Source organism: Diceros bicornis, chromosome 3 (genome assembly GCF_020826845.1).
Source record: "Diceros bicornis minor isolate mBicDic1 chromosome 3, mDicBic1.mat.cur, whole genome shotgun sequence".
Classification (NCBI taxonomy): Eukaryota; Metazoa; Chordata; class Mammalia; order Perissodactyla; family Rhinocerotidae; genus Diceros; species Diceros bicornis.
Genome location: NC_080742.1, coordinates 54,425,392 through 54,449,552, shown reverse-complemented (window position 1 = coordinate 54,449,552; position 24,161 = coordinate 54,425,392). Strand labels below are relative to the sequence as shown.

At 39.9% G+C, this 24,161-nt stretch overlaps 1 protein-coding gene across 3 annotated transcripts in view; it reads right to left on the bottom strand.

Moving 5' to 3' along the window:
* The window catches only part of PLEKHA8 (pleckstrin homology domain containing A8), a 47,598-nt gene that overhangs the window by 5,431 nt on the left and 18,006 nt on the right, over window positions 1–24,161 (bottom strand). For all 3 annotated transcript variants that reach the window (XM_058527653.1, XM_058527644.1, XM_058527658.1), the window contains exons 4-13: window positions 23,608–23,732; window positions 20,102–20,260; window positions 18,776–18,816; window positions 16,853–17,010; window positions 14,778–14,937; window positions 14,285–14,370; window positions 11,148–11,206; window positions 10,637–10,767; window positions 9,930–10,000; window positions 264–325 (exon numbers count right to left, since the gene is read on the bottom strand). In XM_058527653.1, the coding sequence (XP_058383636.1) occupies window positions 264–325; window positions 9,930–10,000; window positions 10,637–10,767; window positions 11,148–11,206; window positions 14,285–14,370; window positions 14,778–14,937; window positions 16,853–17,010; window positions 18,776–18,816; window positions 20,102–20,260; window positions 23,608–23,732 (1,052 nt within the window). The remainder of the gene's footprint in view (window positions 1–263; window positions 326–9,929; window positions 10,001–10,636; window positions 10,768–11,147; window positions 11,207–14,284; window positions 14,371–14,777; window positions 14,938–16,852; window positions 17,011–18,775; window positions 18,817–20,101; window positions 20,261–23,607; window positions 23,733–24,161) is intronic.

The following is a 24,161-nucleotide window of genomic DNA, read 5'->3' as shown; positions in this document are numbered from 1 at the left end:
TTATCAGAAAGGCAACTGCTTCTGAGGCAAATCTCCACGAGGTCATTGGAACTGGAGAAGGTAAAGCACACTCTATCAGTCTTTTCTAATCTAGACACTTTTTATAGCCAGCCTTTCCACACAACAAAGACCTACAGAGTTAAATGAAATAAGCAACATTTTATTCTTATTCTCAAAAACAAAGCAAACAGAAACACCACACATGCAAAACAAAACACCCTGCTGTGCCCATCAGAACATTAGGAGGCTGAAGGATTACTTACCGCAAAAACCCCTCGAACTACCCAGCCGTGGTGTTGCCGTAATGTTTTACCATATGCGGTATCTTGAAAAGAAGAAAAACTCCATGAAGAACAATTTCACCAGAATCCAATGTGCTATTTGTATCATGTCCTTTCTAAAATATGCAGTAGCATGGTCCTATTGGTATTGGAAACTGATTTAAAAAGTCTAATAACAAGATTATGTACCCCAAAAGTCTTGAGTAGGGAAAAAAGCCTACACAAATTTTTTTAAAAAGAAAAATAGATATTTCCACTGTTACTCTGTGATAATATATCTAACTTCAGCTTATTATTACAGTGGGAAACGTTCAACACATGCAAGGAAATAAAGAGGGAAGAAAGGATATTGGAAAATCGAGACTGAATACAATTAGAAATACACTGAAAAAATATTAAAATGCAGTTCTTTGAAATGTTGTATGACCCTCAGCTAGTCCCTTAGCTGCCCTCTCTAACTATCTGTTTGTCTCTTTGTACAATGATCTCTAAGATTCTTTTCAATTCTAATATTCTACTCGGGGATGTCAAATGTTTGTCCTAGATGTCCCCATGACCCTGGATGTATAGTATTAAACCTAGAAACCTTCAAAACTGCTATGGAAAGAATGGCTTGAAGTTATTAAGCTAGTTATAAAGTAATTGGTGAGGCCTATTAATAAAAGTCATTCATATTCTAGACTTTAAAGATAAAAACCTATCGTTTTTGTCCCAATGTGTTTTAAAATGAGATTTTAAAACTGGTATATAATAATTTTAATTACAAAAAAAAATCCTCAAGGACAAGATGACTGCATTTTATGCAAGGGATGCGTTCCTGAAGGCTTTGAATAGTCCAATATATGCAAAATTCAAAACTGGGGGCAGGCCTGGTGGCATATAGCAGTTAAGTTCACATGCTCTGCTTTGGCGGCCTGGGGTTCACAGGTTCAGATCCCGGGCTCGGACCAACGTACTGCTTATCACACCATGCTGTGGCGGCCTCCCATATAAAGTAGAGGAAGATGGGCACAGATGTTAGCCCAGGGCCAATCTTCCTCAACAAAAAAAAAAAAAAGGAGAATTGGCAACAGATGTTAGCTCAGGGCTAATCTTCCTCAAAAAAAAAAAAAAATTCAAAACTGATTTTTCCATAGGCATAAATGCATTTTCAGGTTTCCATAGGAATAAACGCATTCTCAGGAAGCACAGATCTACATCACCATAGTGCATTCTTATGTTAATATTCCATTTTATTTTCCAAGCATCACCTCCAGTAGTTTACAGAGTGTTCATTCCTAAATTAACAGCACAGAGTATCAGGGGGATTGTTTGACCTTCATCATGTTCTATCCCATCTAAATTTTATTCCAAACTTATTTATTTTGATGTGCTAGTTTCAGCACTAGTACAAGTACCACCACCATTTAATCAATGCTTTGATGACATGATAATAGGATATAAAAACATTTTAAATTAAAACAAGAGCCGACGTTAAAATAACAGAAAAACAGACACCAAAACCCCAACCACAAGCTCCTACGCAGTACAGAGCAATGTGGTTCACAGAATACTTGTGCAAGGATGTGAAGCACCTGCATTTTACTGACCAAAAGGCTGTCATGCGACTGTAGCTTAAACAATTTACAATTTACCCAAGCTTTGAAATTATGTAATTCTTAGTAACTTTTATTTTTAAAATTTGGGTGAGGCTTTATTAATACTTTTAGGATATTCTACTATCAATTTCACATAAATTCAAGTTTGCATAAAATACAATTATATTTTATAAAAAAGAAGACTGTACACTTGAAATATAACAGCAGATTTCCCTGGCTATCTAAAGTTTTAGGAACAGGTTGAAATGCCAGAATCTAGTGTGGGAAAGCAGAAATGATAAAAAAAATTAATAAATTCAAAAGACTCTTAGAAACAGTCTAAAGGACAACTCAAGATTAAATTTAATTTTTTTCTTAGAAGAGCAGACTGAGTAGACTAGGGCTGGTCAAAGATACAAGTCTTCAACATAAGCCACTCTTAAAACCTACCTGATTCTCTAAGGGGACAGATCAGGCACATTTTGGATATAAGGCCTTAGTGAAGAAAGGGTGGCTGGCTCACAAAGTGTACAGTGCAGATGGGCAGAAGATAACTAGGCACATCCTCTGAGGTAAATCAGCAAGACAATCAACTTTCCAACCATCTAAGGAGCCATCTGGGCTGCTAAGATTGTATACAGGTCCATAGAAAACATCCTGAGGGGAGTCACAGAGGCAAAATAGCGGGAACACTTTCTTTCTTCTGACCCTAATCCAGACAAAGTGTTAAATGCCATTATAAAAAACAGGAGAAATTCAATGCCATTAAAATTTGCTGGTGGACGTCCATGATGGAACAGCTGCTCCATTCAACAAGAATTTCGTGAGAGTCTACCACATGCCCCATACTGTGCTCGGCAGTGGAGATCCTTGGGTGATTTAAGCTCAGTCAGGCCCCTACCCTTAGGAAGTTCACGGGTTTATAAGACAGCTAGTCCTTTAACAAATCACTGTTAGACAAACTGCCAACTGCTGGAGTAGAGATCTGTACACAGTGCTACAGAACAGAAAGAAGAGGGAGACAAATCCAGCCTGGGGGCATGTGGACAGAGAGAATTCTCCAAAGGAGTCTCAAAGGCTGGGTAGGGCGGAGATAAGGTGGTGGCCAGCAGTGCAGACAGAGGAAGCACAATGGAGTTGTGAGAGACGCAGCATGCTGGGCAGCGGGCAATGGTGAGCAGTGCCCTGGGGCTGAAGATCACCGGGGCTGAGGCCAAATTGTGAGACCTTTATATGCCATGTCAGGGATTCTGAACTTCCCACCTGAGGCACAGTGGAAGTTTAAAAAATATAACACTGTTTTTTTCTGATTTCACAAGTATTGAACACTCATTGTTAAAAATATGGAAAACACAAAAATGAGGGAACTAAATTTATAATCATGCCTCCCAGGGATAACCATAGTGGGCATTCTGGGAGTATATTCTTTTAGTCTTTTTTCTGTACAGATAGTATTATTTTCTTCTACTAATAGTCACAATCATTCTGATTTGGAATTGTGGTAGGGAAGTAACAAGGTGCAATTCACAGTTCTTTACAGTATGCAGCAAACGTAGCCATCCTGGTCCCTGAGCCTTCAGCTCCAAAGCCCACCTGACTGGACAAACTCCCTGTTTACAAGGGCTCTGGATCAAGTGCTACGCCAACCTCAGGGACTTCATACCTTTTCTATACCTTGCCATTTAAGTCACCATTCAAAAAAGCCCGGAAACCCTTCTCCATGCCTCCTTCTACAGGACAGCAAGAAAACAAAGGCGCTGTGAGTCCAAACAACATTGGCAGCCTGGTCTAAGGAAGAGGGGGTGTTTGTACAGCAGCACGAAGATCTGTGTCCTCCCACGTGGCCCTTCTAGAGGAGCAGCTGTTCTTTGCTGTGCCTGCACCTTGCCAAGACAGGGCAAAATGTGGGCCAGATAGTCTAATGGGAGAAGAGATAGTCAGAGAATTTAGGCTGGGTCCTGACTCAGGCCTAGGAAGACCACTGCTACAATTTAAAACCAACAAAAGAAATAAAACTCATTAAAAAAAAAAAAAAAGACTTGCTGAAAGTCCTTAACTGACTTCTAGGGCTGCAAATGTCCCTGCCACGTGAGGCTGCATTAAAATAAGATGAAGTCTGAGCCTGACCTATTTTGGTTACCTAGAGAAGATTAGATAATGAAATACATTAATCTTCACTGTAATACCCATTCATTATCATAATGCATGTTCTATAATCTGGAGGTATTTTTGGCCTCTGAAAGACATAAATGATACCCTTCTCCCAGCTCTTTGAGATGTGTCAGTTCCTCAGAGACTGAGTCCAAATATCTGAGTAGGAAGCCTTGGTAATCACCTTGCTCAATTCTCTTCCTTCTACAAACGAAGACACAGAAGACACAGACAGAGAGTGACTTGCTCAAGGTCACAAAGCTAAAAGCAATGAGAACCCAGGACATTCTTGTTGCATTAAATCATTCTGCCAAAAAACTAATGTTTATTCTTTGTGAAACAAAGTAATGAAAATGAAATATGTGCCTTTTCCAGTCATTTCCTGAAAGAGAACCTAATTCTGTTTATGGATACAATAAAAACAGATCTGATTTCTCTACTGGTAACTTAAAAACTTGCTATGAGGTATTTAGAGATTATGCCTAAACCTTTATAGTATCTGATCAAGAAGAACCTTTCCACTACTGTTGATGGACAACTATTCCGTCCAGGAACTGAATACATGAGAGTGTTTCTCTATTGTAAACCTATAATTGGTAGGAATTTGTAAAGTTACTTTGTGTTGTAGAGAGGACAAAGGAGGAATGCAAATTTAAGTTTTAAGAGAGAGCTTGGTAAGTAAATAAGCAAAGCCAGGAAAGATGGAATCAGTCCTTCACTGAGCTCAGGAAATGACAATCATCTCAGCTCTGCAAATGAGCTAAACCAGGGAGTGCTTAGGCAAGAATCACGAACAAGGAGTGGTTTGAAAGTGAATAAGCAGTGAATAAATCTGAAAAATAATACTGAGTGAAAAAAGAAGAATGTGTATAATGTGACACCAGGTATATGAGTTTAAAATATGCAATACAATACTAGATACTGTGTATGGACACATAAATACACAGTAAATGCATAAAACACACTTTATATAAACAGCAAATTCAGGATGAAGATCTCTGGAAAATGAGAGGAGTAATGGGGTCATTAGCCAGTCCTGGTGGTCTAGTGGTTAAGATTCGGCGCCTGGTCAGGGAACCACACTATTCGTCTGTCGATTGTCATACTGTGGCAGCTTTGTGTTGCTGTGATGCTGAAAGCTATGCCACCGGTATTTCAAATACCAGCAGGGTCACTCATGATGGTCAGGTCTTAGTGGAGCTTCCAGACTAAGAAAGACTAAGAAGAAGGACCTGGTCATCCACTTCCGAAAAAGAAATTGGCCATGAAAACCCTATGAATACCAATGGAGCATTATCTGACACAGCACTGGAAGGCGAGAGGATGGCACAAAAAAGACAGGGCAGGGCTCTGCTCTGCTGTACACAGGGTCACTAGGAGTTGGAATCCACTCGACAGCACTAACAACAAAACATCAGTGGGGTCAAGGGGTGGTACACAGATACTGTATTGAACTATTTTATATATTTGGTCAAGTGGTAGATATTTGTTGAATATCTGAAATATTTATAATAAAAAAACTGAACTACTAGGAAAGTACCCTCTGAATTCTTTACAGTGACTAAGTTTCAAAATGAACTGTATGGAGAAAAGCCAACTCAATAACCAGTGGTCAGAGGTGAAGCACGTACCCAGAGACATCCTTTGTTAACTTCAGGCACTACCACGACGAAAACTTGTACTGTAAGTCAACTCTGCCGTTAGAGGCTGTGAGTAATTTTGGATAGGGCATGACTTGATTCACGTTCCATAGTATTTCCAGAATAATTAGTCAAGTTATGATTTGATGCTAAATATCTGATTATGAGTTCTGGCTTTCTCGCTCTCACACAGCTCTTCCTGTCTGTGAAAGCCTTTCATATTAAATATATAACTGAGCATCCTTTTTAATTTTTCCCATTTTGTGCTAGAGATCTTGGTTGGGCTAATGTTTATCTGACCTTTACAGAAGGATTCCGAGGTGAGGGATGCAGCAATATGCTATCCCACTGAGGGAACAGTGCAGAACACGTAACATTTAGTACAATGGTGCATAAAATGCCAGAGCAACTTTTCTTCCTTCCACTTAAACGGATGTTTTCCAACAGCTCTTTTTGATGTGGTATCTCAAATGGAGGGGCTCAGCTACAGGGTGAAGCATTAAACATATCTGCCTTACGGACCCAACTCTTTCCTTACCTCTAGAGAATGTCATAGGACACTAAGGGTTCAGAGCAGCGCTCAGCATGAGACCACTCAAAATATTCCACTCTGATCATCGTTATGAGGAATCCAAGGGATGGCTCAAATGCAAACAGGGGCAGTATAAAGCCTAAGGCCTCATTCCAGATGCTGGGAACTTATTCTGGGTCACAGAACTACAGCAATACAATGACTATATGTGCATTTTCCAGAGAATTAATAGATGTCAAGGCTTCCATTGTGTAATTTAGGACTTTTACATATTGTCTCTCATTTTCAAGGCCACTAAGATTATCAAGTTTTACGAACACTTGCCTCAAAACCTTTCTTAAGGGCCGGCCCCGTGGCTTAGCGGTTAAGTGCGCGCGCTCCGCTACTGGCGGCCCGGGTTCGGATCCCGGGCTCACACCGACGCACCGCTTCTCCGGCCACGCTGAGGCCGCGTCCCACGTACAGCAACTAGAGGGATGTGCAGCTATGACATACAACTATCTACTGGGGCTTTGGGGGGAAAAATAAATAAATAAAATAAAATTATATAAAAAAAAAAAACCTTTCTTAAGCAGTGTTTTCAAATTTGGGAGTGCCATCTGAGGTTTATGCTCAATTTATCCTTCCTAATTGTCTTGCTGTTCCTAGGTTAGGAGAAATTCTCAGTGATTGGAGAACTAGCTAATTATCACGAAATGATGCAAAATTAACTGATGCTGTAGCTAACTAATTTCAGCACTTTTATTCCTGCTTATTTAATAATTACTTAGACACAGTAAAAATTCCCAAATAATCAAAATGTAGCATAGTGACAGGTGAGCTTCAATGTCCTGGCTCTAGATGAGTGGGTCGCAAACGTTAGCACGGATTAGAATCACCTGAATGACTTATTAACACACCGATTGCTGGGCCCCACCTCGGAGTTTCTGAGTCCGCAAGTGTCCGGTGGGGCCTGGTAGTCTGCATTTCAAATAAGTGGCCAGGTGATGAAATGCTGCTGTCCTTGGACCATTTTGAGAACCACTGATGTAGATCTGAGACCCTAGAGAAGGTACTTATCCTCTACAAACTCAGTTTACGCACTGTAGAAGAGGAGAATTTGGAAACTCAATTTTAGAACTTAAAAGATGCAAGCTAATTTGCCTATATATAGCATATAAACAGTATACCTTCTCTTCTACCTACATACCCTAACTCCCTCATTTCAGACAAGCTATCAGTTCCACCTATAAAGGCTGTGATTTCAAAATGAGAAAAGAGAAGCTGTTAGCCTAGAAGAAATACACATCAAGGAGCCTATCTGTATAGTTAACATGTGAACACTTCTCATAAAACTATATTTGCACAGAGCTTGTGTGTCTGTCTGGAGAGGAGGGTGGGTTGGTTAGGAGAACTTTATCTCCCCACATTGAACACAGCAGGAAACCAGGGATCCCTATAAGGAAAGATAAGATTTAAATCATGAATACCTCTGAAATAATCCTGAACATCAGGATGAAAATCTCAAATTTACTGCCCCCATTTCCTTTCTGTTGAAAATAGTGCAGAAGCGGAAGAGAGGGAAGGAAAAGCTGGGATTGGCTATCATTATTTCAGTTTTGAAGCAGCATTTGCCCTTCAAGTCTCCTCTTGCTTCCCAAAGTCAACACCTCCAGCCTGTCCCCAAATCAAGTAAAAGGTAGGGGAGAAAAAGGGGCAGAATCGGGGGCGGGGACAGAGCAGAAAGGGTATATCCTCAACTTCCTTTCCACCTCCATCGCACAAAGCTTTTCTTTTCAGTTGCTAGTGTCCTGTAAGCAGCTGGGTTCTTTTCTGTCCCAGCTCCAACAGAGGGGTAAACGAGATTAGCACTCCCCTCCTCCCCTTGCACAGCCAGCTCTAACAAAGCAATGGCACCAGGTGACAGGTGGAGTCCACCAGGCACACAGTGCTGAATCCCGATCTTCTGCATTTCCTGCAAGTGGACGAGGCTTCTTCCCAGGGTGAAATTTCCATACGAAGAAGCTAGTCTGGAGAGAAATTTGTGGCTTGGCACCTGAGCTTTGTAAACTTTCCATTTCTGATTTGTGAAAAATAAGCCCCATTTTTCTGGCCGGTTATCAACTTCAAATGTCATGATAATACAAATATAAACAACAATAGAAGCTAACCTCTATTAAGTGCTTATTATGCAGCACTTTTCTAATCTTTTCACATGCATGAACCTACTTACAAGAATCTTATTAAGCAGATCATATCATCGTTCCCATTTTATAGATGAGGAAACTGAGGCACAGAAAGGTTAAGTAAATTTCTTAAGAGCACAATGCTACTAACTGATGGAATCTAGAGTGCCCATGACCCACCCTAATCACTCCATAAGTTAAAAAGTTCGACAGATACAGGTTAGGGGGCATGAATAGTTACGGTGAACACATTTTTAGTACTGAAATCAGGACACATAGGAGTGAATATAAGTGAGACTGTCCTGGAAATTCAGAGATGTACGAGAAACTCAAAAATGTAGGTATCCCAGGGATGGTGGAGAAGACCTTTTGTGGGAGAAATGAGGGTCTTGGAGGCAGGGGCCCCAATGTGACCTTGCTTCAGACCCTTTGTGGTCTTAGCACGTATTTTAATCTTTCAGAGTTTCGGTTACCTAATCTCTGAAAATGGATTGATGTGAGGGTTAAGTTGTCTAAATTCTTCATAAAATGTTATAGAAATATCAGTTTTTATTGTTTCATGGCACATCAGCAAGCTTCCAGACAGAAAGGCCTGGGAAAATCATGTGGCGGCAGAATCCCTCAGGACTCATGGCCCAGAGGGAGGACTAACAGAAGGAGGTAGAACTCACCCCCGACAATGACGAATGCTGCAGTGAACACCAGTCCCCCCCCTACAGAAGCACCTGATGCATTCATTTCACTGTTTACAATCACGGCTACGTAGAGCTTGACCACGTGCTTCTCTACATCATCATAGTGGAGGGCTTCACAGTAACATGGGATTTCATTCTCTACCCTCCCACCTTGCCTCAGGCCTCAAGGCCCAGGCTGGAAGCATTTCCTGCAGGTTAAGAGTGCGAGTTCAGCCGCTCTGTTAGGGGCGCTATGAGGATGCTTCTAAGTCTTTAATCTTTCCCAAAACTGGTCAGATAGATGCATCGACTCATCCATCTATCCACCCACCCACCCAATGTTTATTAAGCATCTACAATGTTCTGGTCGCTGCATTAAGACACTGGAGATATCAGATGATCTTCTTTGACCAAGGCCTTCAACCCAGTCTCAGCTCTACCACCACAAATTGGAGCACGTAGGGCATTTGAGGTGTACAAGATGATGACCAACCCTTCATCTCACTCCAGAGCAAATTCCCAGGGTTCCCCACCCCCTTCCTTTTACGGTCTCCAAAACTAGCTTCTCTCTGGATACGGATTTTAGAGGACTGCACAGTATTTGAAGATTAATTTAGGAAGAACTAACTTCTTGAAAATATTAGGTTTTCCTATTAAAATTATGAGATGGCTCTTCACTAATTTGGCTCTTCTTTAAGATATACTGATTTTTAATAAGTTAGATCTAGGTTACCAGGTCACTAACTCTAACAAAGCATATAAGAAACAAACAATAATAATAATGAAATAGAAAGGAAACAAAATCAAATCCTGAAAAGCAGAAATGTCCCCAACACCCTGTCTCCTCCTCCAGGGGTCTCCATTCCACATCCTAGTCAACTGATCTATCAAAATGTAAAGAACACTTACTCAGGGCTGTCTGGATATCCTTTTCTCCATTTTTCACTTCTGTCAAAAATCCCTTCAAAAATTTGAGACCTCTAAAACAAAAAAGAAGAAGAGATATTATTTTCAAAGTTCACCTACGTTGAATGGGTAAAAAGAAATGGCCGACATCAGCTTCTTTTTCAATAATATCTTGGGCACAGCAGTAAACAGGTCAAGTCATACGGCAGTCCTTTCTGAGTTTCTTCCCTCTCATTTCCCTTTACCTTGCTCTGGACCCTTCTCATCTGACATACCTAAACAGTGGTTCTCCAAATGTGGTCCCAGGACCAGCGGCCTCAGCACCATCTGGGAACTTCGTAGAAATGCAAATTCTGGGGCCCCACTCCAGACTTACTAAATAAGAAACTCTGGGTTTCTGTGTTTAACAAGCCTTCCAGGTGATTCTGATGCCATGAAAGTTTTCAATCCACTGACTTAAAGAGAAACCAATCAACTTTATCGTCCTTAAGATTCCTATCTTATATATTCTATTTAACAATGTTTATCACCATCAAGAGGGAGGCAAGAAAAAAAAAAAGGTGGCGTTCTAGTCATCAGGCCTTCTGGAAAAGGCTATGCCATTGGGTTAGATCCTTCACTTAAAAGTAGTCTCCTTTGCGTAACAAGTTTTTCTTGGTAACACTTCAGCTGAGCTGGATTTTAACTGCTGCGCCACCCCGCTGCCTCACCTCTTCAGCCACAAGAGGGCTTCTGTAGCCGAGTTCCTAACCTGGGCTACATCAGCCTCCACTTCATGCAGTACTATCTTCTGGAGGGTGGTAAACTCTTCCTTGTTGGTTATATACTTCTGATTTACTTTCTGCAGGAAAAGCAGGGAAACAAACTAAGTTAAAAATGCCAAAGCTATCAAGCAAATCAGCACAGTATTGAGACTCAGAAGTTTGTCAAGCAGGTCTCCAAGAAATCAAAATAAATTAAGCCTCTATTACTTCCTTATGTTTTCAAGGTAATGTTTTTTCATTTGAGAATTCTTGTGAAGCTTAAGCTAGAATAAAATAGTCTCAGTGTTTTAAAGTACTGTTTTTAAAGTATTTTTTTCTGCCTCAGAACCTTTCTCACAGCTGGCCTATACTTTTCACCTGAGTATAAAATTCAACAATCATTTGTTTCTGAATGAGGTTTCAAGCAACTACTCCCTTCAAATACACAGTCTCCACAGAGACAAGTTAGTATATTCACCTTAATATTTCCAACAAGATCCATTTTAACAGGAGCAAACACCGTAGGGCCAAGTTTGTCTAGAAGAAAAGATTGAAAACATCTTTGAAAAAGCAGTTTTTTCAAGTGGAACATATTTTTTTTTGTAACAATAAATTTAGCAGATTTTTCCCCAAAAACCTTCTATTCTTTGCTTTTAAATCATTTTCTAAACATAAGCTTCAAAGGCTTTTAGGATATTGTCATCACCTTTTTCTATTAACACTGCTCTGAGGTGAGTAACTATAATAAAGTCCTAAGTGGCAGGTGAGGATAATCTTAAAAGTTTAGAATGCATATGGTAATCCTCAGGGCTGCACTGTCCAATATGAGAGCCACTAGATATCTGGCTATTTAGCACTTTCGATGTAGCTATTCTAAATTGAAATGTACTGTAAGTGTAAAATACATACATGTAAAATACATACCAGATTTCAAAGACTTAGTACCAAAAAAGAATGCAAAATATCTCATTAATGGTTCTTTTATATTTGATTACATGTTGAGATGATATTTTGGATATACTAGGTTAGCTAAAATACATTATTAAAATTAGTAATTATTTTAAATTACTTTTAACTACTTAATAATTGGCTTACAGATTCAATGTAATCTTAATCAAAATCCCAACAGGTTTTTTAACAGAAATTGAAAAGCTAAAATTTATATGGGCATGTAAAGGACCTAGAATTGCCAAAACAATCTTGAAAAAGAAGAACAAAATTGGAAGACCTACATTATCTGATTTCAAGCCTACTATAAAGGCACAGTAATTAAGACACTGTAGTATTGGCATAAGGAAAAACAAACAGATCATTGGAACAGAAGAGAGAGTCCAGAAACACACCCACACCTATGAGGTCGGTTGATTTTCAACAAAGCTGCCAAAGTAATGTAAAAGGGAAAAGAATGTTTTTCACAACTGGTTCTTGAACAACCAGATCTCATAAGGAAAAAAAAAAGAATCTCAACGCTTACCTCACACCACATACAAATACTAACTCTAAGATAGATCATAGATGTAAAAATAAAATCAAAACTAAAGAGTATAGAAGACAACACAGGAGAGTATCTTCAAGTCCTTGGGGGTTAGCAAAGATTTCTTAGGACACTGAAAGCACTAACTATAAAAGAAAGAAAACAGATAAACTGAATTTCATGAAAATTAAAAACCTGGCTCTTCAAAAGACATCATTAAGAAAAGAAATGGGCAAGCCATAGTCCAGGGGAAAATATTCATAATGCACATGTTTGCAATGGAATGTTATTCAGAATATATAAAGAACTCTCACAACTCAAAATAAAAAGCAAATTAACCAACTTTTAAAAATGGATGAAAGATCTGAACAGACTTCACAACAGAGGAGATAGCAATGGCCAATAATTATATGAAAAAGTGCTCAACATCATTAGTCATTACGGAAATGCAAATTAAAGCCACAACAAGATACCAATAAAGACTCACAGGAATGGCAAGAACCAAAAATGCTGACACCACCAAGAGTTAGTGAAGACGTGAAGTAACCAGAATACTCACACACTACTGTTGGAAGTGCACCATTGTGCAACCACTCTTTATAAAGTTAAACATACGAACCCTATGAATCAGCAATACCATGCCTAGGTATCTACTCAAGAGAAATGAGAGCCAGCCCTGATGGCCTAGTGGTTAAAGTTTGGCACACTCCACTTCAGTGGCCCAGGTCCGGTTGCCCGGGCACAGAACCACACCACCTGTCTGTCAGTAGCCATGCTATGGTGGCGGCTCACATAGAACTAGAAGCACTTACAACTAGAATATACAACTATGTACTGGGGCTTTGGGGAAGGGAAAAAAAAAGAGAGAGGAAGATTGGCAACAGATATTAACTCAGGGCGAATATTTCCCAGCAAGAAAAAAAGAGAGAAATGAAAACATATGCCCATAGACACAAAAGTGTTCAGAGCAATTTCATTTACAATACCCTCAAACAAGAAACTACTCAAACATCCATCAATAGAAGAATGAATAAACAAATTGTGGTATACTCATTTAATAGAATACTATTCAGCAATAGAAAGGAATGAACGACTGATATATGTAACAACAAGGATGACAACACTATACTGAGAGAAAAAGCCAGATGCAAAAGAGTATGTGATACGATTCCATTTATATGAGATTTTGGAACAGGCAAAACTAATCCATGGTGACAGAAATCAGTAAAATGGTTGCCTCGAGCTGGATAATAGGTTGGGGACTGACGGGCACAGGGAACCTTCTGGGGTGATGAAAACATTCTACGTCTTGATAGGGATGTGGATTACATAGGTAGGTGCATTTGTCAAAACTCACTGAAACATAACACAAGTTCTACGCAAGTCATACCTCGATTTAAAAAAAAGATGCATAGTTAAATGGGTCATATAGCAAATTTCAAAACATTAGTGATTCCCGGTACTAGTGACTCTATAAAAAGTAAATGTAATCTGAACTTAAATTTATACATGTAATATTCTTTTAATCTTTGAAAAAAAGTTTTGGGGTGGCCCGGTGGGGCAAGCGGTTAAGTGCACGCGCTCCGCTGCGGCGGCCCGGGGTTCGCTGGTTCGGATCCCGGGCGTGCACCGAAGTACTGCTTGGTAAGCCATGCTGTGGCGGCGTCCCATATAAAGTGGAGGAAGATAGGCACCGATGTTAGCCCAGGGCCGTCTTCCTCAGCAAAAAAAAGAGGAGGATTGGCGGATGTTAGCTCAGGGCTGATCTCCTCACAAAAAAAAAAAAAAAAAAAAAAAAAAAGTTTTAACTGGTAAAATTTTTTTTCATAATACCAATGGATTTGAAGGTCTGTTCCTCAACTACTTTCACTTTTGCTTCAAGTATGATTTCCAGAAAACAGAATTCCTTTTTTTCATTACATTACTCTCAGGTCAATATTTAATCATAATTAGAAATGAAACGGAAACACGCAATAATGCCTAAGGTCATACAGTTTTAACTATGTGGCTGGTGATATGAAGAGGTAGCTAAGAAGTGCCATCTCACCGTACACAGAGTTTAGGACATTTCTACTGCAAAATAACTGCGGTGAGACAGATTCCAGAGACTAATGAATTTAACGCAAATGCAGCAATCTTACCTAATACTGGAACCACAGCATAACATGATGCCAAGAATGCTTCTGTGGGAATGCCACTGTCTTCCAGAAGTTCAATGTCACTAAAGCTAGACGATTTGGAGACACAGAGAAGGAAAGATTGAAAATACAACATTAGCACTCTGCAGTTCAGGGGTAATCATGAAAACAGCTGCCCCTCTGTAGGCAGATTGTTTGGCCTGATTTCACAGATATGCCCCAGTGATTATTTTTCTATTATAACATAGTCTAATAAAATCATTTTCCAAAGATAATCCACAAAAGCAAGCTAAAATTCGTTCACAGAGTATACTCTCACGATCCAATTCCTTCTCACCCACAGCTTCCGACAAGGTAATAGTAAAGCGGGTACTTGGTATACCATATTCCCTATTCTGTTAGAAGACACCACCACCTGAAAGGAACACCAGGACTGATTTTTTTTAGAAGGGAAGCTGGGGTCCAACTGTCAGTGATTTTAGAGAGTACAGAATACCTGGTGTTCATGGTACTAAAGAAAGTTGGGATAACTTCTTGGCCTTCTTCCCAGTGGGATTCTGGAGCACTACTTGAGGAGTTTGATCCAGGCTGTGCCAAGTTGTTGTCACGATTTCCCAGGTTTTCCTCTCCATCTTCCTTCATTATTTCACCTTGGACTGCAAAGTAGAAGATACCTATTACTAACCCTATTAGTTATTTATTATAAAAATTAATATATATTCACTGTTGAACATTTCTAAAACACAGAAAAATACACAGAATAAAAATCAATGAAATACTATACACATACTCACATATATACATATACTCACACAAACAAAATTGGGTTTAAATATATGTAGATTTGTATCTTGCTTGTTTTCACTGAACAGTACATCATGAACATTTTCATTATTATTCAATACTCTTCAAAACATGATTTTAATGACCATGTAATATTGCATCATGCTCATGTGGAGGGCATTTAGGTGGTTTCTAAAATTTTGCTTATTATAAATACAAAGTCAATCCTTATTATTAGTATATTCAGTATTTGCAAATCTGCCTGCTTGTTAAAGTTTATTGGTAATCCTAAAATCAATGCTGGTGGCACTTGTACAGTCATTTGTGGGCATGTGCAGAGCAGTGAAAAATCTGAGTCACCTGACGTTCCCAGCTGAGGTTGAACAAGGTGACACTCTGCCTTCTTGTTTCAGCTCTCATCCTGCACACAAGTGTGTTTATTTAGTGCTACATTTTTTGTACTTTTGTGCATTTTGTTGTTGATGTCACTGTTTAAAAGGGCCCCAAGTGTAGTGCTGTCTAGTGTTCCTAAGTGCGTGAAGACTGTGATGTGCTTTATGGAGAAAAATACATGTGGTAGATAAGCTTTATTCAGGCTTGAGTTATAGTGCTGTTGGCCATGGGTTCAATATTAATGAATCAACAATATATATTTAACAGGGTATCTTTAAACAGAAACACACATAAAACAAGGTTATGTATTAACCAGTCGACAAAAATGTTGTGAACAGAGGCTCACAGGAACCTACCCCTGTATTTCCCCTAGGAGCAATGGTTCAGTATTCGCTAATTCAGTGTCTGCAGTGACTTTACAGAACATAACTACCGTGAATAATGAGAATTGACTGTAATGTCATAAAGAACATCCCTGTCCACAGATGTCTGTCCTTAAATCTAACTATTACCTGAGAACAAATTTCCTGGAAGTAAATTTACTGGGTCAAATAAATAACAATACTGTTTCAATAGAAATTATCCTGTCTTTATTATTTACTCCAGGGATAAGACTTCAGTGATGTGTGGATTGCTTGCCTCAGATTAACACCTACAAAAATGTGTCTTCTTTTTTTCCCAACTCATTTGGAAAAACAGGGTCCCTTATTTCAGGGTAGATAAGGAGGAAATTTTTTTTAAACTTTATTTTCAAAATATTTATTAAACACTTCTAACACAATTAAAAGCTCTAATATGGTTGTCTTGGACTGATCTGAAGTTGCTGTTAGTGGTCAGAGCCAATGGAACTAGCAAATTCAAAAAGGCAGCATTTTCAACCTCAGGCTATTACCTAAAACGTGGGACTTTGGGTTGATGACAACAGAGAAGGCTAGGTGAAAACCCGATGGTGGCTGGTGAACTCTGACATCCTCAGGCCTCACCAGAAACCAGGAAGACAGAAAACTGAACTGCCATAACTTTACACACTCTTAAGTCTGACATCACAGCCAAAGTCCCAAGGACTCAGACACAGAGTGGAAGGCCTGTGACATACTCACACTCTCTACAAAGTCAGCACAGCTACTGCTCACTGCAGCCCACGGACAACACAGCTCCCACTCAGGAACAGTGAGTGGGAGAGTTCGTCTCAGTCTGCCTTTTCAACACAGGGTCAGATGGGGTGACAGAATGTCGTCAACTGACCTGTGTTGGTGAGCTAACATCCGCCTCAGGAGCTACCTAGTACACTGTCTCCAGGTCAATTCCCATCAAGGGTCGTATCACGGATTATGAATCAAACCCCCAAGATCCTATTGTTCAACGGTTTGCTTCAGACTTTACTTTTGTTTTTACCTGTTATATGATCATCTGTATTTTCTTCACTTGATGTGCTGCAATCTCTCTCTGAAGGTTTTAAATGTAAGGAGCTCTTGTTTTTCATTAGGATTTCTTCATCATCATTCATTTCCATATTTAAAGATCCATTTTCACAATTGTTTAACTCCATTTGCCTGAAAATTTTTTAAAAGGGAAAAAGCCAAAAAGTCCAATTATTTGGTCATATATAGATTGCCCAGGTAGATCTTATTCTGAGGAATGGTGAAAGGGTTCACAACCACCAACTCACGTTAACATTGATTAAAAAATAGAATTGTTAAATTAAGCCAAACCTCTCACCCTCCTGCCTCGAAGGCAGGAATCTGTGATGGAAGTTCAGAAATCAAAGAGCCATCCATGGCTCTGCATGCACCCTCAGCTGGCTCAAACTTCCTGCTCCCACCAGCAACAGGAAACAGTCATTGTCAGCTCTTTGGTTTCAATCAGCTTTCTACAGGTACCACACTTAACACTCTTCTCACCTTCCTCAGCTTCTCCCTGGGAGGTCTTTCCTCTCTCCTCAGCTCTCAAAATCACTGGCCACTTAGATGTGTTTGCCTAGCAGTTAACTGTCTAGAAGCCACATGCTGGGGTCAGGGGAGAACACTCCCCGCACAGTACGTCTGACAGAAAACACTCGGGAGGACACAATACAGCTTGAGGATCTGCTGCTCTTCAGGGTAAGAGAAAAGTCTATTTAACATGCAAGTGGAACAGCTGATTCACTTAAAGGGACAATCATACATCTTATTATGAGTGATTAGACCCAGCCAAATTGGAACAAAAATATATTCTTCCATTAAAAATAAAGGGAAATAAGGGGTCGGCCTGGTGGCACAAGTGGTTAAGTGCACGCGTTCCGCTGCGGCGGCCCGGGGTTTGTTGGTTCAGGTCCTGGGCGCACACCAACGCACTGCTTGGCAAGCCATGTGGTGGCAGCGTCCCATATAAAGTAGAGGAAGATGGGCACGGATGTTAGCCCAGGGCCAGTCTTCCTCAGCAAAAAGAGGAGGATTGGCATCGGATGTTAGCTCAGGGCTGATCTTCCTCACAAAAAAACAATAAATAAAGGGAAATAAAATAAAGGGAAAGGTCCAAGCTACATGGTGACTCCAGTAAAAATATTTATTTCCTAAAGAAACACCATATTTCATCTTAGCAATTAAAAATGTAGGAGTATATTGAGGAACTACCTCAAAAAAAACAACATCTACAAAGATGTTCCTAGCAGAAATATTTAGAACAGGAGAAAATTGTTAACAACAAAATTGGGAACAATCTTTGCACTAAAGAAGCAAACAATAGTATATGCAGAGATGAAATATTAAATAATTTGAAAGAACAAATATACGGACTATATGGGATCGCTTATACGAAATAAGAACAAAACAAAGACTCCAAATAATAGTAATACAACTATGTAAACGCCTATTTTTTTTTAATTGAAGGACCATTTAGAGGAAGAAATAGTTTAGATTTTGACATTTTTTTTTTTCAGCCTGTAAAGCTACCTAAGATTTTTATTTTTAAACAAAACAAAATAGCACTGTCTTTCCTGGATAAAAGCACACTTAAACCCAAGGCTCAGCTCCTCCACAGGAGAGGAGGTTCCCACTCTCAGTACACCAGAGAGATTAAAGTTACTATGTGAAGGGTGGGATCCACATCCCAGGGAGAAGGCAAACACCTTCCCTAGGAGTCACTGCTGAAGGGAAAGTCTCCATCACTTCAGGCTCACCCAAAAGAGGAAAATCAGATACTCTTTCCTTCTGCTATCATCTCAGATCATGAGGAAAACCACCATACGATCAAAATAGTCTCATTTTTTTAAACTAGGAATAACAATATCCTTATTTTTTTATTTTTAGAAAGAAGAAAAAATAAAAAAAATTACTGTACCTTTCCAATGAATTATGAATCGGTACAACAGGATGTTTCATCTTTAAAAGAAGCAAAGAAATGAAATGTTAAACTTCCAACACAGCATATTCGAGTTTTATCACATATGAAAGTGGTAAATATGACCATAACATATACTGCCCCACTCAACAAGAACAATTTTAGATCCTCCCAAAAAAAGAGAGTCATTGATACCAACCAGTCCTTCATATTCATTCAAATAAGGGTACCCAAATTTCAAAGGAAAAGGAAGATGATCTTTCGAAGGACCTAATTATCATAGCCAAACCCTTGGTGGTTGGCTTTCTTGTAATTTCAGTTATGCTCATCAAACACTAATAAATATCAAACTATAATGCAACATTGTATCAAACACTGGAAGTATAAAGGTAACTAGTATGGGGTTCCTCCCCTTAAGGTAATTTCAATATAGAGTAAAGCTAAAATAGGGGTATGCATAGAGGAGGAGCTCTTAGCGCAATTTAGGGAATCAGGAAAGAAGAGATTAAATCCTGAAGGACAAATAAGAGCTAAGCAGGGAAAGATAGGTGATAAGGGCATTCCTGGCACTGGGAAGTGTCACAAAGATGTGGGGGGAGCTACAAGCAGTTAATATGTTCAAGCCAGGTAATGACAGAGAAAGAAGCTAGGATGAAGGAAGGGGCTAAGAAGTTTTGACTTTAACCTGTAGGCAATGAGGGAGCCACTGAAAAGTCTAGGTAAAGTGGCCCAATTTACACTGTATGAGTAGAAATACCATCAGTTGCCTGGAAGGGTGAGGCTGAAGGCGACTAGTTAGAAGGCTACCACAAATCTCAGCAAGACTCACTGGACAAGGAGGCTGGAGAAGAGACATCAGAGACACGTTTAGGTGGTAAAATTGTGAAAACTGACTAGATATAGTGGACTGAGGGCAGATATAAAAGTGGACATAGGGCCGGCCCGGTGGCGCAAGTGGTTAAGTGCGCGCGCTCCGCTGCGGCGGCCCGGGGTTCGCTGGTTCGGATCCCGGGTGCGCACTGACGCATTGCTTGGCAAGCCATGCTGTGGCGGCGTCCCATATAAAGTGGAGGAAGATGGGCACAGATGTTAGCCCAGGGCCGTCTTCCTCAGCAAAAAAAGAGGAGGATTGGCGGATGTTAGCACAGGGCTGATCTCCTCACAAAAAAAAAAAAAAAAAAAAAAGTGGACATAAAGGAAAGTCCACTAAAAATATGTCTTTATCAGTTGCCAAATGGTGATGGAGAACATAGCTCAGAATACCACTTTCTTAACTTTCAGTTTTTCATTATGCCATGGGGCAGCCAAGCTGAGCTGGATTGTTACCTTGTTGGACTTGAGCATGGCCAGCTGTGGTGATGCTGGGGGTGTGCGATACAGCAGCTCCGAGGTGAAGGCTGCATTTGCGATCTGCATGCATTCTTCCAAAGTCTTCAGAAAAGTATTGCAGGTTGATTTTAGCAGAGTTCCCACATCAATTCCCTCCTAGGAAACAACCAGAGTGGAAGACTCCTTTACCTTGCCAAAAAAGAAAAAGCCCAATGGTGGGATGTCTTTAGAGGTTTTTATCCACAACATATGTACCCACCTATTCTGCTGGAAAAATTTGTACATCAATTACAGAAGAAAAAGACTGAATGAGTCCAATTTATCTATTAACCATACACAAGCCTTACCCTCAATCTGATCCTTCACACTCACCCACCGCTCCAGCTGAAGGCAACAACCTCTTTCAACTCAACAATATTATATGCCAGCACTGTGGCAGGTGCTGGGCACAGAGCCCTCATGGAGTTTCCAGTCTATAAGGGGTGGCAGACATGAAACAGGGAATCACACAGACTGAAGACCAGAGGGATCAATGGAAAAACGTCTCCCATTACCTGAGTAAAATAAGGTTCTAGGATAGAAGCATTAGAAACCACAAATCATGCATTGTTTGCTTTCAGAATGGGTTTTTTGGCTTTCAGTACAGGCGAGTCTAAGGGGTGTCAGCAACTGGAATTCCTTTGAACAGCTAATCATTTTTTTTCTCCAAGTTATTTTACTTGTTCAGGGTGTTTTTCCTCTGGATATTGATATTAATAAGTCGTTTAGGAAACTGAGGCCACACCTTGACTAGAGAGTACGGTAACCACGTCTCAGTGGTATTAAAGTAACCAGACTTGGCCCAAGATGGAGTCGCTCATGCTAAGCCTCACATCAGCAAATCAAAAACTTAACTAAGTTTCTATGCTCAGCTCCCACAGAAAGAGAAGGCTTAGGTCAACCAACCAGCACTTCCCTGCTCAGCACTAGTTACCTAACCTGGCTCCAAGACTGCCCTTTGCTCCACATAAGGAAAGTAACTCTGCTTTACCCAGTCGGCAAATGCCCAGGTTAACTTCCTTGTTCCTGCTCACTTCGGTCTATAAAAATCTCTAGCCTTGCGTAGCTCTTCAGAGCTCATTTCTATCTGCTAGATTGGATGCTGCTTGATTCATGAATTGCTGAAGAAAGCCAATAAGATCTCTAAAATTTACTCAGTTGAATTTTGTTCTTTTCCAGTGGCCTCTATATTTTCTTCAATTTTGTATTTCTAACAAGCTAGCAGGTGATGTTACTGGTTGTGGATCACTATGATTCTGACATCAATTACAATGTGTGTTTTTTTCCCCCGCAACATCAAACAATTTTCCAACACCAGCTGTCCTATTATTCAACTAAATTCTGACACTATCTACCTGAGATAGCATCAGATCTCACAGGTTAAGAGCTCAGTCCTATAAGACTGCTCCCCACCCTCCACTTCAGACACCAATGGCAAGTCCAGGTTGTCACCTGTGCTGACTGACCCACTACAGATTGGAGATTTCAACAACCCCCTCCCTGCATTTGATTAATTTGCTAGAGCGGCTCATGGAACTCAGAAAAACATTTTACTTACTAGATTACCAGTTTACTATAAAAGGATATAACTCAGGAACAGCCAGATGGAAGAGATGCATAGGGCAAGGCATGTGGGAATGGGTTCGGAGCTTCCATGCTCTCTGAGCACACCACTTTCCCCGAATCTTCACCTGTTCACCAACTCAGGCACTCTCTGAACCTCATCCTTTGGCTTATGGAAGCTTCATTACATAGGCAGGATTGATTAAATCATTGGCCATTGGTGACTGAACTCAATCTTCAGCCCCTCTCCCCTTCCAGGAGGTAGGGGGGTATGACTGAAAGTTCCAACCCTCTAATCACATGTTAGGGTCCACTGTCATAGGCTGTCCTTAGGCACTTTACAAAAGTCACCTCATTAACATAACAAAAGACACCTTTATCTCACTTATCACAAGAAATCCCAAGGGTTTTAGGAACTCTATGCCAGGAACTGGGCAAAGACCAAATATATATTTCTTATAAATCACATCACAACCACAGTTTCAGTTCCTAGGTACTTATTATAAGCACTTTCTTGAATTAAAAATTGCTGTGTTCACATTTACCCTTCCCTCTAGACAAGGGCTTCTCTACCTTGGTACCACTGACATTTGGGGCTGGCTAATTTCTGGAGTGGGGGAAGTAGGGAGAGTGGCTCCCCTGTCCATTGTAGGATGTTAGGCAGCATCCTGGCCTCTACCCACTAGATGCCAAAAGCACTCCCTCAGTTGTGACAACCAAAAATGTCTCCAGACGCTACCAAATGTCATCCGATGGGCAAAACTGCTCTGGGTTGAGAATCAGTGCTCTAGACAATAAACATCCTAAGAGGAGGACTGAACTGTTTTTTGGTACTCTCCCCTCCCCCTACCCCAGCACAGTGTCTTGTACACAATAGGCAGTTGCTGAAAGAATCAGAGAGATCAAAAGGAAGTAAATGCAAGTGAGTTAAATCACCTTCATCAGAAAAACTCGAAGCACATATACTACCAATAGCTCAGTATTCTTCTACTACCTAAGAAAAGTAACTTAAAATCATTAATTATAATCTTCAGATTCTTCATTTTATAGACATTGTTTTTTAGATTATAACTTCTTTGAGAGCAGAGCAGAGACCCTCTCTGGTTAACGTGAGCCATTCAATACACAGATCTTATATTAATATATGTTTTAAGATGAGTGAATGACAACTTTATTAATAAAAGTTAAAAATCACAATCCTTGCTGATGATGGAGAGAAAAAAAGCTGTGTCTCCATGTTTGAAAGCACTAGTCTGTACTAAAGCACAACAATTACTATGGTGAAATAAAATCTTGTTACAGTCTCATCAAAGGTAACAGATACGCATTACTGACAGACACAATGCTGGCATCTTAGTAGCCACACCTATAGAAACAGCTCTGCTAGACAGGTAAGATTGCATTTTAAAAAGTGATGCAAACTGGGGAGAAACATATTTTAGTACATCAGTACTAAAGTTCAAGGTTCCAAATGTTATCAATGAATTAATCCTGAATTTATTCCAGGAAGGAAAACTACAGTCATGTGCCGTACAACAATGTTTCAGTCAACAACAGACTGCATATACGACGGTGGTCCCATAGATTAGTACCATACAACCTAGGTGTGTAGTAGGCTATATCATCTAGGTTTCTATAAGTACACTCTGATGTTCATATGATGACAAAATCGCCTAATGACATATTTCTCAGAATGTACCCCTGTCATTAAGCAACGCATGACTGTATATGCTTCCACATGCTGAAACTCACACATTTCTTCTCTTTGTACCTTTCTTCTGTTACCTTTTTCCTCTGAAAAATAGTAATTTCCAAGACAGTCAGGGATCACGTAAGAGTAAGCATCACCTGTAGGCACATCTGGTGCTACTTTCACATGACTAGGACAAATAATATTTTACCTCGGAATTGGACACACCAGTTGTGGTCACTTCTTTTGTTTTATCTACTTGCTGGACAAGGAGGTCACAGTAGAGTCTTAGTTCCGACATTTTGGTTTTCAAGTTTTCAGTGTTTTCAGCAAACTCTAAATAACAAAATGATGATAATGTAATTACCAGAATGAACAAATGACTTACTAGTTAGTATACTATACAGATAGCGGAATATATCACCTATGCCTCAAGTCAGATGTTTATAGTATGGGTTACAGATATGATCAGGTGAAGATGGGGGAGAAGAAAAACAGATAAAGGAGATTTTCAGTCTTCTGACGTAATCTACATTATTTCTTGAGCCAACATATTGAATGATCACCAGTACAGGAAGGATACAGCATATTTCTGATCCACTTGTGTCAGAACTGGGAGCAGAGTCAAGGGTTCAGAGTTTTAGTCTCAGTTCTGCCACAGTTTTCCCTATCTGTAAAATAGAGTCATGGCTATCTCCCTGCTAATACAGTGCTCAATAATGGGAAACACTGTTCTGTAGCATGCAAGTACCACTAATAAGATGG